Source organism: Lissotriton vulgaris, unplaced genomic scaffold, assembly GCF_964263255.1.
Source record: "Lissotriton vulgaris unplaced genomic scaffold, aLisVul1.2 SCAFFOLD_781, whole genome shotgun sequence".
NCBI classification, from domain to species: domain Eukaryota; kingdom Metazoa; phylum Chordata; class Amphibia; order Caudata; family Salamandridae; genus Lissotriton; species Lissotriton vulgaris.
In genome coordinates this window covers 723,425-737,737 of record NW_028252768.1, presented here as the reverse complement: position 1 = coordinate 737,737, position 14,313 = coordinate 723,425, and the positions used below count along the sequence as shown (strand labels likewise).

Here is a 14,313-nt window from a genome sequence, read left to right as displayed (position 1 = left end):
TGAGTTCGGCGTGTTTCCAGCTTTCTGGAAAGGTGGCAGAGTTGAACGAGCAGTTGATGACATCGCGAAGATGGGGTGCGATGATGGAGTCAGCTTTGTTGAAGATGTGGTGGGGGCAGGGGTCAGAAGGCGAGCCAGAGTGGATTGAGTTCATGAGGCGAATGGTGTCTTCAGTGGTGATTGGGTTCCAGGCGCTGAGGTTGTTAGTTGGCGGAGTAGGATCTGAGGGGGTGGGGAGGGTTGAACGCTGGGAGTATTCTTGAAGCTGTTGTGGATGTCGGCAATATTTTTGTAGAAGGAGGAGGATAACGCATCGCAGAGGTCTTGGGAGGGGGTGATGTCATTAGATGCTGCAGTGGGGTTGGTGAATTCTTTGACGATGTTGAAGAGTTCCTTGCTGTTATGAGTGTTGTTGTCGAGACGGTCCTTCAGTGCTGATTTCTTGGCGAATCGAATCAGTTGGTGGTGTTTGCGTGTGGCTGTCTTGAGGGAGTCCATGTTATCTGAGGTAGGGTTTTTTCTCCAAATCTTCTCCATGGTGCGGCATAGCTTTTTGGATTTTTTAAGTTCATCATTGAACCAGGGAGCCTTTTTGTTGGCTGATTTCATTTGGTGCTTTTTCAGGGGTGCTAATTCGTCAGCACTGTGGGTAATCCATTGCCTAAGGTTGGTGGCCGCTTGGTCTGGGTCCATTGAGAGGGTGGGAGGGTTTTTGTTGAGTGATATGAGGAGTTGGTCGGTGGTGATTTTGTTCCAGTTTCTTCGAGGAATAGGTTGTGGACGGTTGTGGGTCAGGGTGGTTTTGTAGCTGAAGTGAACACAGCTGTGATCCGTCCAGTGGAGAGCTGTAGTGCGATCGAAGGAGATGTGCTTGCTGGAGGTGAAGATAGGGTCGAGCGTGTGTCCGGCTGTGTGGGTGGGGGTGTCAACAAGTTGTTTGAGTCCGAGATTGGCCAGGTTGTCCAGAAGGGTGGTGGTGTTGCTGTCGTGTTTGTTTTCAAGGTGGTAGTTGAGGTCACCTAAAAGAATGTAGTTCTCGGAGGCGAGGGCATGTGTGCTGACGAAGTCCGTGATGTCATCGCTGAATTGAGTTCGGGTGCCTGGAGGCCTGTAGATGAGGGTGCCTCTGAGTGTGGTTCTGGGGTCGGTGTGGATCTGAAAGTGGAGATGTTCGGCGGTTGCAAGAATGTCGTCGGAGCTGGTTTTGATTTTGATGGTGTTTCTGTGGATGATGGCGATGCCTCCTCATGTTTGATTGATGCGGTCTTTTCGGATAATCTTGTAAGTGTCCGGTAAGGCTATGGCGATGTCGGGAGCTGATGATGCGTTCATCCATGTTTCAGTAAGGAAGGCGATGTCCGGTGACGCAGTGTCGATTAGGTCCCAGAGTTCTGTTGCGTGTCTGTGGACCGAGCGGGTGTTGACCATGATGCACTTTAGGTGGTTAGAGTCGGAGTTTCGTTTGGAGGTTGTGGATTTGGTGAGAGTTCTGAAGCAGTTGAACTTGCAGGAGAGGCAGGCGAATGGGCCGTGGGTGCGTCCTGGAGTAGCTTCGCAGCATAGTGGTGCACGTCCGGGGTTGAGGGCGAAGAGAGTAGCGGCATCATAAGTGAATCTGGAGGGTTGGGAGTGGCGGGGACCAGGGGGTATGGCACTGGGCGCGGTCCAGGAGCGGACGGGCTTAGACTGGCTTACCTTTGGCGCACCGTCGGCGCGCATGGGGCGCCACCGCTGCACGTGACCGCTGCGCGGATATGCATCTGTCATTAGTGGATAGGGGAGGGGCGAGGGAGGGTCCGCAGGGAAGGCGGGAGCGGGGTGGAGACCCGGGCAGGGCGAGACAATAACAACAAACAACAAAATGTCCGGCGACCCTACACGGAGTTGTACAAAAGTTAATCAAATGTCACAGTGCAATTCGACGCTTATAATAATACAAGCCAGCGATTCAAATGCCCAATTACAGTGAGAGCAGCGGGGGTGCGCTAACAAGATGCAAAACAATAAAGCAAAATCGCCTATATCGGTCACTGCAGCGGGGGTGCGCTATTAATATTCAAATAAGCAACACAAGATCGGCAATATCGGTCACTGCAGCGGGGGTGCGCTATTAATATTCAAATAAGCAACACAAATTCGGCAATCTCAATAGATCAGCGGAGGTGCGCTAAGATACCAGGCTGTGAGGTGAAGCGAGGCATGTCAGGGAGCAGCGTGGTGGAGCAACCGCATCAGCAGATAGCAGGACGGTCAGTTTTTATATCTGACTTCGGCGCAGGTGAAAAATTATGGGTTCAATGGTGTTGCCTGTCGCAAGGAATTGCAATCCACCCTTCGAAACACAGCTCCGTGAGTCTTGGCAATGTCTTTGGATCCCAAGTCCTCCCCATTGCAGACGTGTTGTTTGCGAAGGCTTTTCTAAAGGGTCTGCTCAAGAACAGTTTGCTGCAGAGCCTTGCCTTGTGGAGGGCCTGTCCAGGGTTTCAAGACTCTTTACTGGTTGTGTGTCAGGAGTGCAAGGTTGCCTCACCTCAGTCTGATTTCAGCAAGTGCTGTACCACCTCACTGGTTGGACGGTGGCATTTCTTTCATTTCAGCACTGTGTCCTGTGCTTTCCTCTGTAGCTTTGTGCTAAGTCTGCTAGTGCTGAAGGTCTGTCCAGCTCTGTGATACTGCAGGGTCCTCACAGCATCCATTGGTCAGTAGCCTCTCCACCGCTTCAGTGTACCCTGGCTAAGCAGCTCTGAACTCTGGCAGCATTCAAGGAGGCTGCTATTCATCCCTCGTCTCCGCTGCTCTTTTTTGGGTGGCACGTTCCTCAGAAGGGTATGATTGGTGTCTATTTTTTGTCCTCTGATGTGGGAGCAATAGCAAAGCCAATAGGACTTCCCTATGTGAGATCAAATTGCTCTGTGTATGTTTTTTACCCATTTTGTACTGTAGTGCTGCTGCTGTGCAAGATGGCTTCCGGTAAAAAAAGAAAAACGCTATAAGATTGGCCAATGCTTGATTTCTATGCAAGGAAACCTCTCTGTTTTGACTCCCCTGTGACATAAAAAGGAGGAGAGAGTGAAAGAAAATGTGCAGTGTTCTTGTGCCAACAAAATTACGAAAAAAGGCCCAACCCCAAAGGCTGGAATTCAGGGCATTTCCTTTGCGGTATAATGCGTTAACTTTGTTGCGGTAGTCAACAGAAAGAAATGTTGGATAAGATGTTCAATATTTGGTATATTTCCCTCGCTTTCGAGGACACATAAACATGCCAATTGCAAACCTGTTTAGCTAACATCTGAAGACCTGAATAGATTCATTAAGGTTATAAGCCAGCCTTCTGTGAGCCTAACATGGTGCCTTTACACTCCATCATGTAAGATTAATGAGTGTTGGGTTTGTCACCACAGCAACTCCTTCGTTTACATCCTCCTAAACAAAAATATCTACACACGTTATCCTAGCCATTGACTGCCTGTACCCCTGCTGGCAACCTAAGGTTTGCATACTATTGCTCATCTCAACCTGATCTGCAAAAGCGTCACTCTGCGTCCTCTCTTCCTTTCTCATTTTATTTTTTGATGGTTATTGCAGCTTTTGTCTCGCAGTGCAGTATCAGCTGTTTTGGCCAGCAGCCACTAAAGGCCAATCTTACTTACTGCCAATCTATACATACAGCTTCAATCCATCCAGGCCTGCTCAGAAAATGCTAGCAGGTCGGCACGGTGATATGGCATGTGCATCATGTGTGCTGAGTGCAATGGGGACCAGGCACTGCCATCATAACCTAATGGATCATTCGTCTGAAGACTGCTTGAAATGGGTCTGCGTTCAACTTCCTCAATTCCAAGAAGTTCTTTGGTCGAAGGTTGTGTTGAACAATTTAGGTGCACTCTGTTCCTTTTTTAGAATACTGCACCGGCAGGTGGGGTTTCGAAATCATTAATGACCATACTGAATACAGCCTGCATTGACCACCACACAACATCACACCAAAGAAAACACATAACGTAAACTTTAACAAAAATGACCCCAGAGATCCTTGGCATAACCATTGACGTTCTAGGAAACTTGACTTTGTGAAAGAAGCAACGTAGGAGGACGGAGGGGGAAGCAGTAATGATAGAACAAGCAATGACATGGGAGGGAGAAGGGGGGCAAGCAACAACGGGCAACTGGGTAACAATAATGATGAGGGAAGAAATGAAAAGTACCTCAGTCACAGTTCGACCGTTGCAGAAAGACACTAATAATAAAAAAAAAAAGCAATCCGTACTTGGCCTATGCTCCACCGAAGGGAGAAACAAATAAAGAGCAAGTGGAACCCACATGTGTTGACCAATCAGGAGCCAGAAAATGAGAGTGACAGTGAAGCAAACAAATGGTAAATAATGGACAGGCTCCAAGCGTCATTTTAGTTCACAAAATGCCTCACAAGCAAGTGCGAATGCACTGTCTCAGACAGGACCTAAAAATCAGTTTTTGTTGTTCTTAGTTGTCCGTCCAAGATAAATTTGTCGCCCTTAATCAACATGCCCAGGCTCTGAATAGTATTCTTCAATCACGTGTCTTTCCTTAACTTGGTTGAAATTTTTTTTGCCTTTCCTTGTAACCCTCACTACCAATATCAGGGATACTTCCTGGTCCAATTTTTTTCATTTATTCCTTGGGGTGGAAAAAACTGTGTAGTCAGTTATTGCCCAGACACGTCCCTCTCGATGGACGAAGCCCTGAGATATGATGAGTGTGATCCACCAGAGCTTTTATGTTAGGAGTACAATGTGCTTGTGCTAAGGAGTGTGGCCCTGAGAGGATTCACCAAGAAAACCTGGAAGTGCCTCAACCTTGAGGTCAAGTTCATATAGGGGCCAGCAAGGGACCTCCCCTGGAAATTCAAGAACACCCTGCACTTGGGATCACACTCGCTACAACTTGTTTATTACAGTACTACCTGTGTACCTACTCCCTGTGGTATGTCCTCTGTGCACACCCTGCTGCTGGCACCCCGATGTGAAGTCAATTGCTACACACTTCCTGACTTCATTATCAAACCAGTGCTCCTCCCTGGTGGACACACACCCCACACATGGGGCACACCTGGAAAACCCCACGCACTCGTAGTTGGTTGGGACAATGACTTCTTCTCAGAGATGTTGACACTTGCCAGTCGGATATGTCTGGCTTGCCGGAGGGAAATGCAGTTGCTTGTGCTCTATCGCTTGGACCGAACTATTGGGTTTTGGTATAGTAGCTTTCCAAAAAAACATGGCAACAAACCAACTTAGGGTTAAGAACCTGGAGTCCTCTTGAAATGTTTTTTCCTTGCTAACTTATGTTCACCTACTGCCTTTTTAACCAGCAACTCTTTACTGCTTACAAACTCGCCTCTTGAGGGCCAGATTAGGAGTTGCACAGTGCTGGTTCGATGCAAAGTCTTTATGCAAAATAATGTGACCATGCACTTATGAATTAATCTTCTGGAAGGAGGAATAACCACAGATCTGGTTTCACTGGATGAAAATCTGCACCCTCTACCCTGGTCCATCAGGATTAACAGTCTTGTTTACCTCCTGATTTGAGTAGGTGGTAAATGTGAGCTGTGGGCAAGTGCTGGGCTGGTGGGGAGGAAGTGAACTGAAAGCTTACACGGAAAGGTGCTTATGCATGGGAGGCACATTACATGCTCCCTGTTTACCCCCAAACAAGTCTCAGCACAGCAGTATTGCAGGGACAGAGACAAAGACTTGACTGCTGTTTTCAGCCAAAGCCTCAAGTAATATTATCAGCCGTGTTTTCTGGATGGTAATTAGGGTTTGGTATTCCTGCACCTGGGCATACCAAATGTGGGAACTTTGGCCGAGTTGTGATCAGGTGCAGTAGAAGTCCAACCAGTAATGCCGCCCTGCCCGACTTGTAAGTATGCGCAGGGACGGAGTTTAGCCTCCCTCATCTCCCCACAAACGGCCCTCGCTAACCTCATCATCACATTAACATCATCTGTCATAGCACTAAACCAGCACAACTGCAACCAACAACCAGTTTAACTAAACTCACCTTGAGTGACTTTGGGCAACTCCATTCTCTCCAGCCTTTCAGGGAGCCCTCAGAACATTGACCAGGCGGCATATCCTCCAGGCCCGGTAGCAGGTGACGTCCCTCACCCCAAGCCATCCTTACAGAGTCCACAGATGGGTCGAGAACTCCTCACATGTCCTTAGACAGTATGCCTGTCAGACCCTGGTCTGAGAGGGAAGAACCGTAAACAATCCACCTCTGCAGGAAGGTCGCCCCTTCCATACTCCCAAACCGAAGCGATAAATCACGAGCATTGAAGCTTGCCGTCAAGATGAACAACCACGTGTACTGTGATGTCCGTGAACATTACACACAGATCTATGACACTATATCTTTTCTTTAAAAACAGGAGTTCCTATGATCACTGCTGTCTTTACGTTAAGAGATGAAGAAGAACTGCAGCAGGCCAAGAGAAAAGAAAAAGTGACAAAAAGAAAGGAGAGCATGGCTCAGGACCCAGGTGAGTGAGGAATGGAACGAATGTGTGATCATTGTATTGTAATGCGCTTGAGGGAGCCCCCCACCCCCTTGCTTTTTAATGACTTTTGCCCCGATGTACGAAGCTTCATTTTTTGCATTTCCTAAATGGCGATTCCCAAGAAATTGCTATTCAGGAAATGCAAATTGATATGTACATACCCTGCGATTCCCTAATAGTGAATCCTACAGAGACGGAATTCCATTAGGAATTCGCTATTAGGACATCTAAAATAATTCGTTCCTATAGGCCTGTAGACCCATATATACGAATAGGTTTGCATTCCCTAAATTGTAATTTCCTAATAAGAAATTGCAGTTTAGGAAACCCTAACCCAAGGGTGCCTCTGGCCTTAAAGCCCCCTGGAGGCACCCCTAAAATTGAGGTGCACATGTAAGTGGACATATGCTATAGGGGCATATGTGCATTTCATGTCACATTAAAATATGCATTTTTAAATGCATTTTTTAATTTTGCTCATAGTTACCACCGACTTTGAGTTGATGGTAATGGCATTTCCTAATTGCCCAATTAGCATTTAGGAAATTGTTCGTACATGTGCTTTAGGAATCGCAAATGGGTTATCTCTATGTGCGATTCCTAAATCGCTGTTGCATTTGTGATTTCTACCAGGTAGAAATCGCATATTGTGACAGATTTCAGCCTTTGTACATATGAAAAGGCCATTTCGCATTTCTTAATGAGGTGAAATTGCGATTCGACCCATTAAGAAATGCTAAATGGCTTCATACATCTGCCCTTTGTGAAAAGAAAGTATTGACAATGACAAGGTAAACAAAAGATACAGTTTTAACACCGTGCACTTAAATATACGTAGGACTCCCAGTTTATAGCCCAGGAAATTTGCCTCCTGATAAAAAGGGTCTGCCTAAAATAATTGATACTTATTTAAAAAGTAGCATGAGGTGTATGAGGTCTTAGCCACTCACCACACAGGGTGGAGAAGGGTGACTAGAGAGGAATTGTATTGGAATGTTGATTAACAGTGAGGACTAGGAAGAGACAATTGTCACTTTCTGGATTTTTGGTTTAAAAACTTGTAGTAGATATTAAATTAGATGTGTGGCGTATTTTGTAGGGTAAGGATAAACGGTGCCACGGTTCAGGACCAGAGATCTGCTCCGCACATAATGCAGTTGCCAACAAGAGTATTTTAGAGGAATGGAGAAGTCTTCAGAAAGGTGCCCAGCGGTTAGATCTGCTTGACTGAGGGTGCCTCGCAGTCAGGTGTATGGAAACGGCCATGTCGTTTACTTGCAAGGATTTTCCAGTAGGTACAGGAGGGTGTCCTTTCAACCAGGAGGTTTACTGGATGCACCCAGGTGCATGACAGCAGTTTACGAGGGTACGAGGGCTGTACCAGATGTAAAATGAAACCGTTAATTTAGGTGCAAGGGTGACGATGGCAAATTAAAGTAACGGAAAGTCTCTGCCCAGGTGTGTTGTGGCAGATTTTAGGGTACAGGACACCACAAATTAACATGCGTTGTGGCACATTTCATACATGGGGTCATGGGGAGGCAAGGGTGGACGTGTCCACGGCAGTAGCTAATATTCAAGAAGGTGCTTTGGTGTCTGTGGGGATGGGGTTCTTATGTGACCTGATGTCATTAGGTAGAGTGTAGGTGGACTGCTGGTGCTTCTGCCAAAAGCGTGCTTTAATTTCACACATTCAAAGCTCTTCGCAACTCAGGCCCCATGTACCTGATAATTTACATCTCCTTCCACCGGACATCTCCACTCAGCAGGACTCCTACTCGCAACCATCCCACGCGTATACAGACCCAGATCAGGAGGGTGTTCGCTCACATCGTTCCTAAAACGTAGAATGACCTCCTTCTCCACATCAGAGCCTCCTCCACGCTTCTAGAGTTCCGTTAGAAGGTGAAGACCTGACTTTTCAATTAACCGACATACCATAGGCAGGGATGGGCACACACGTGCAAGGCACCAGGATATCCTCGCAGGAGCAAACTCTTGAATGCGTCTGAATCTGGATTACTGAGCCATAGGGAATGAGGGCTTTCAGCAGCTACAGCAAGAGCAGTATGGCCCATAGTGAAATACTCTCCGTATAATGTTCTAGATCTGGAAGATATAAAAATACTCTATTTAAATGTAAAGTAAGAGGGAACCCTCACTTCTGATAGATACTTCTACCTGCATATATATCCCAAGGCACCGAAGAAATCCAGAAACGTTTCATAGCTCTGGTGGGCCCGTGGAAGGTTCAGGCCGTCTTGGTACCAGAAACAACCCCATAGTGATGCTACTGATATACTTTCCCTGTCAGTTGTGTCTGTCTCCTTAGAGGCAGGCACAAGGAAGTGACCAGACTAAACTGGAACCTTTTGAATGTGGCCTTTGACCTTCTGCAGAATCCAGGAGGGGGATGCAATTGGTGTGGAGAGGGTATCCACCAGCAAGCGGGATAACAAGAAGTAACTTCTTCTGACAGACTTTAACCTGCAGGTTCTTCAGTGGTTGAATTGATTTTATATCAAGTCATTTGACCATTTCAAGTCACTTTTTTCTCTAGATTTACCACGAGTAGCCTTTAGAAAAAATTTACATATATTTACCATCAGCCCATCTTCTCTCCCATGAATGTCAATTAGGAGTCTCTGGGGGTAGGTGCAGCAACTCTGTGGGTGCTTGCTGTCCCTCTTTGTGTCTGGAGGAGCCTGTTTATGTTCTGTAACGTCACTTCTTGCCCTTCGTGCAGCCCCTCAGCAGCAGCAAGGGCGTTCACGACTAGCCAAGGATTGGGCAAGTGGCCAATCATGTTGTCATTGGAAGGTCAGAGAGTGTGTGAAACCTCTTTTGCAATTCCTGATATTCTGTCAGACTGTGCCCATGTTCTCCACTTCAGTTTCTTTGTCTTTTCCACATAAACATTTGCTGTGTGCTATTTCATTAATTTGTTCATTCATCTCGCAGCGCATGTGGGCTCATCCAGTCTTGTTCACAGAAGCAAGTACGGTCCGGATCTGCCCTGCTGCTCTGTACTTTGCAGTAGAGAACACAGACATCAGAATAACATCACTTCTGTGCTATGGGAATATTGTTAACAACAAAATGCTGCTGTAAAAAAGTTAAATGTGTTCCTTTACTTCTACTCCAACAGGTAATTTCAAGCCAGAAGGGTCAAGAAAGATGAAGTCTTCTGCACGTTATCAAGTGGGGCCTGGGCCTTATACCTGTTCTGTATGTGGAAAAATCTTCGTTCACTACAATCTGTTTAGTAGACATGAAGCCACGCATAAAGTTTTGGAACATCACAAGTGCCCGGTATGCGGAGATACCTTCAATCAAATGTATCGTCTTCTTGCCCACAAAAAAACACATACAGTAAAGCGACGAAAATATATGCCTTTCATCCTTCCGAAACCAACATTCTGAATATCATCAACTAGGATTATTATTAAATGTGTCACAAAATGGCAAGATAGGTGCATGTAGCAAGTGCTATATGAAAAGAACAAGCTATTAGGCACTGTGCAAACACTTCAGTATTTCAGCACTAGGGAGTTTAGGACCTCAAACCAAACAGGAACTTGAACACAAGACATTTGGGGGGATTCCACAACCAGTGTATGAAATGGTGGAGGCCACACAGTGTGATCTAGTGGTCAAACAGTATGTTACACACTTGTTAGGCGAATACAGGTATTGGTTTCTGGTGGGAGACAGAGTTATAATCAATATCAGGAGACAATCAAAAAACTGGAATAGATCTGTGAAGGTATGCAATGGCTCTAGAAGTCTAGTTGTGATGCCGAGACTCCATACAAACTCACGAAAGAAGCTGTACTGTACACATAGCAGATCTGCAGAGTGATTTTAGTCCCATCACTCTTTGTATAAAAATGAGACACGCCTGGAGGATGGACCCTGGCTGGGAATCCTTCCAGGACTGCAAGAGGTAAGGGACCATCAGAGAACACATGAGAAGGAGGACAGAGCCCAATTCAAGGATTGGCCTGAGATTGAGGCCGAGGAAACGGATGTAAAACCAGAAACAAACCTCTTTCTCCAGCAGATTCTCTGCAAAATGCAACATTCACCAAGATCGTTAAGACCAATTATAGAAGGAAGCGCACCCATTGGACAACTGAGTTCCACAAGTTCATCACGAGTGGCTCTAACAAAAACCCAGTAATAGTAAAGGTCCATATGAAGGAAAGCACCGCCACCGCCCAACACTGCAGCATGTTCATTAACCTCAGGGACAAATCTTTCACTGATTGGATTACTACTCAGCGCCCCGTGGCAAAGGAGGGAAGAAGTGCAATGGGTGCAGACATTGGGTTGATGTTGCTCTTCTTAGAAGAAGCCAAGTAACTGGTAATTCTGCAAAAACAGGGAATAGTAAAGAAATCAAACTCTTGAGCAATAGACAGAAGCCGAGAGATGCTGGTCACTGCAGGTGTTTTCCTCCGATACCAGATCATGATATCACAGAAGGTGAAACAAAGACATTGAACAAGGTTTGTTTGTCAAAGATAAACAGTAACTTGAGACCAACGGCATTATTGGCACACGTGCAGCACCAAGATGAGCATGTGCGGTTCGCTTGGGAGAGCAGTATCGAGTGCACTGAGAGGTCCTGACTGGTGGTAATGTCAAGGCATTTTTCAGGTGTTTCACTTTTTGTCTTTAGCATCATTTCTGCAAATGTTGTACAAGTTATCTATGGTTACACAGTGAACGACACAAGAATACATAAGGCAAATAATACAAATATGTTTTTCCAGAAATGTGTTTATTAAAGTTGCAGCAGACGTTGTCAATGCAGCTGAATATTTTGCTTTGCCTTTTTATTGACCTACTGTAGGAAACTGGGTTTTGGTTGCAGTTCTTCCCCACTGTTTTCCTGGTATTTGATGCAACTTTGACTGAAGTGTACTGGGTTTCTGCTAACCTGGTCTCCAGAACCGATGTTCTTGCCCTAAAAACTGTACAATTGTTCCTTCAGTTGGCAAAACCTTTAGCACCCTTTGTTAGTCCCTAGAAAATGGTACCCTGGTACCCAGGGCCTGAGGTACAAAACAGGGTCCCTAAGGGCTGCAGCAAGTATTGTGCCACCTTAAGGGACCCCTCACCAAGCACATGCAAGACTACCATTGCAGGCTGTGTGTCCTGGTGCAGTCAAAAGTGAAAACACAACGTCACTCAGCCCTGTGTGCCATGTCCCTAACACTGTATGCAATATGTGCAAGTCACTCCTACAGCAGGCTTGACAGCCTGAGTCAGGGTGCTGAATATTCTATGCAAGGGCATACCCTCATTAGCAGATATGCCCATGTGCTGGTCAGTCCTATTAGTTGCCAGCACAAGTGACCAGGGAAGCCATTTCAAAACAAGTGCTGTACACTGGTGAAAATGAGATCCCCCAGCTACATGGGCATAGATGCAACAAGCTAAAAACCGGTCGCAATCGGGCAGATTCTCAGAATCTGCCCCTTTGCGACCGGTATTTTTGCATTTGAGATGCATCTTCCCAAATGCAAAAATCACAATTTAAGAAATCGCAAAATTGCGATTTACTTAAATTGCGATTGCATTTAAGGAATCTCAAATTGAGATTCCTTAAATGCAATGCATTAAAGTAAAAAAAAAAATAGCGATTTCGCTAATAGGGGGAGAAAATTACCATGAAGTTGAACTTCATGGTAATTTGCAAAAACTTGGAAAAATGCACTAAAGTGCATTTTTCAAAGTTCCATTTTACACACAAGATGTACCCATATGCAAATTTCAGGGGTGCAACATGGTGTCCATTTGACACCCTGGCACCCTTTAAATTGCAATCTCAATTTGCGATTCTCTAATTGAGAATCACAAATTGAGAACGTCTTCCCATTCATTCCTATGGGCCTTTAGGCATGAATTGGGAGGTATTCCTTAATTATGACTCACAATTTGCGAGTCACAATTAAGGTATGTTAAGAAATCGCTATTTTTTTAGCGAGTTCTTCATGCATAGCCTTTTGCTATTCCTTTTTAGCGAATCCTTATTTTTCCCTAATAAGGAATCGCAGAATGGATGCTTGATGAATCTATAGGGTGGTGACTTCACTGAAAATAGGGATGTTTGGTATCAAAGATCTCGTATTGTCAAACCCACACTGTTGTATTTGCCAATACATGCACCCAGAGGGCACCTTAGAGGTGCCCCCTGAAAACCTGCCAGCCTCTGGTGTGCTTGCTGACTGGTTTCTGCCAGCCTGCCACTTAAGAAGCAGTTCTGACATCCTAGGTTGAGAGCCTTTGCTCTCTAGAGACCCACAACAAGACGCTGTACGGGAAGATGGTGTAACACCCACTCCCATAGCATGACCTGCTGATTAGCCTCCTTGGACCGGCGAGCTTCAAAGAAACATCCTCCTTTGTAATGTGAATCTGACTCCCCTCACAGGAGAGGAAGCCACCCCCCCCCCCCCCCCCCAGACCAGAGCCCCCTTGGCACCTGGACAGGTGAGAACATTAGCTAGTCAGTTAGGCGTTCCACCTCCAGGCTAGCACCACCCCTAAGGTGGGCTACTGTGAGGTGGACACGATTTTTCAGAATTAGCCATCTTTGTGATGGCATACTTAGGGACATCTGGCACAGGGGTATGTCCACTTCCCACAGGAAGTGGTCATATGTGGAGAAGTGTGGCTCACTGGTTGGAGGAGGCAGACCCTGAAGCAGAGGTCAGACCGGGACCAGGGTTCAATTCCCGACGCGGCAGGGTCCTGAGCTCAAAATGTCCACGGACTCGATAATTCTCGCTGCGGTGCCCACTCAAATCAGGGGCTCACACTCTGGAACTCTGGGCAATAGCTTGCTCAATCTCCACTACAGCCCCGCAGCGGGATGCCTGGCTTTCACCTTGGGGGTGCCCAGTAGGGGCTATCTCACAGGGAAAAACCAGGACGGGTTCCCAAAGCAAGCGCCTTGAGACCCTTTGGGTGATTAGTCCGCTATATAAGAAGCCAATATTATATAGGGGGCATAGTGACCCCACGGGTCAGTAGCCCACCTTAGGGGTAATAGTAGTCTGGAGATGGTACGCCTACCTGTATAGCTAAACTAGCTAATTTCCCATCTGTCCTGGTTCCATGGGGGCTCTGGAAAAGGGGGGTGGCTTTCCCTCCTGTGAGGGGAGTCAAATTTGCATTCCAAAGGTGGCTACTACCCTACACTCCCCTAATGCCCCTAAATTCAGTATTTAGTGGAGCCCCTGGCCCCAGAGAAGCAGATTCTGATTACCTAAGAAGAGAGAGGGCACCAAAGAGCCACAAAAACTGACCTGGTACCAACCCTGCTGGTCTGTCTGCATATTCCGTTGAAAAAGGTGCAAAAGTTGACTCGTCCTGCAGCTGTGACTCTAGAAACTTGGGAGGACTGCATGCCTTCAAAAAAGTCTCAAGCTTTCCTGTGAACAGCGCACATGTTCTAAAGAACTCCAAAAGGAGAAGACGCTGAGGCCTCTGGAACCACTAAAACCTGACACCTAAAGCAACCACTGCACCTGTCACCTCCGGCCCGAGTTGAATTGGGCTACAGGTGCCATGAAGGTTCCCCAGCCCACTAGAGCTCGATTCCATTGTGGTTCCACCCCTCCCTGACTCCCCTGCTACTGTGACTGCTCTGAAAAACCTGATGCCCAAGGACCAATGTTCCCTCTAATTTGTTTCCTCTGTGTGCTGCAGAGTAAGGTCTCTGTGCGCTGCAGCGAAGGCTATGTGCGCCAAGAACC

At 46.5% G+C, this 14,313-nt stretch overlaps 1 protein-coding gene across 1 annotated transcript in view; it reads left to right on the top strand.

Moving 5' to 3' along the window:
* LOC147662027 (uncharacterized) overlaps nt 1–11,368 on the top strand; it is a 133,195-nt gene extending 121,827 nt beyond the window's left edge. The window contains exons 9-10 of the mRNA XM_086951176.1: nt 6,416–6,526; nt 9,693–11,368. Coding sequence (XP_086807302.1) covers nt 6,416–6,526; nt 9,693–9,967 — 386 coding nt within the window. The 3' untranslated portion in view covers nt 9,968–11,368. The remainder of the gene's footprint in view (nt 1–6,415; nt 6,527–9,692) is intronic.
* The last annotated feature ends 2,945 nt before the right edge of the window (nt 11,369–14,313 follow it).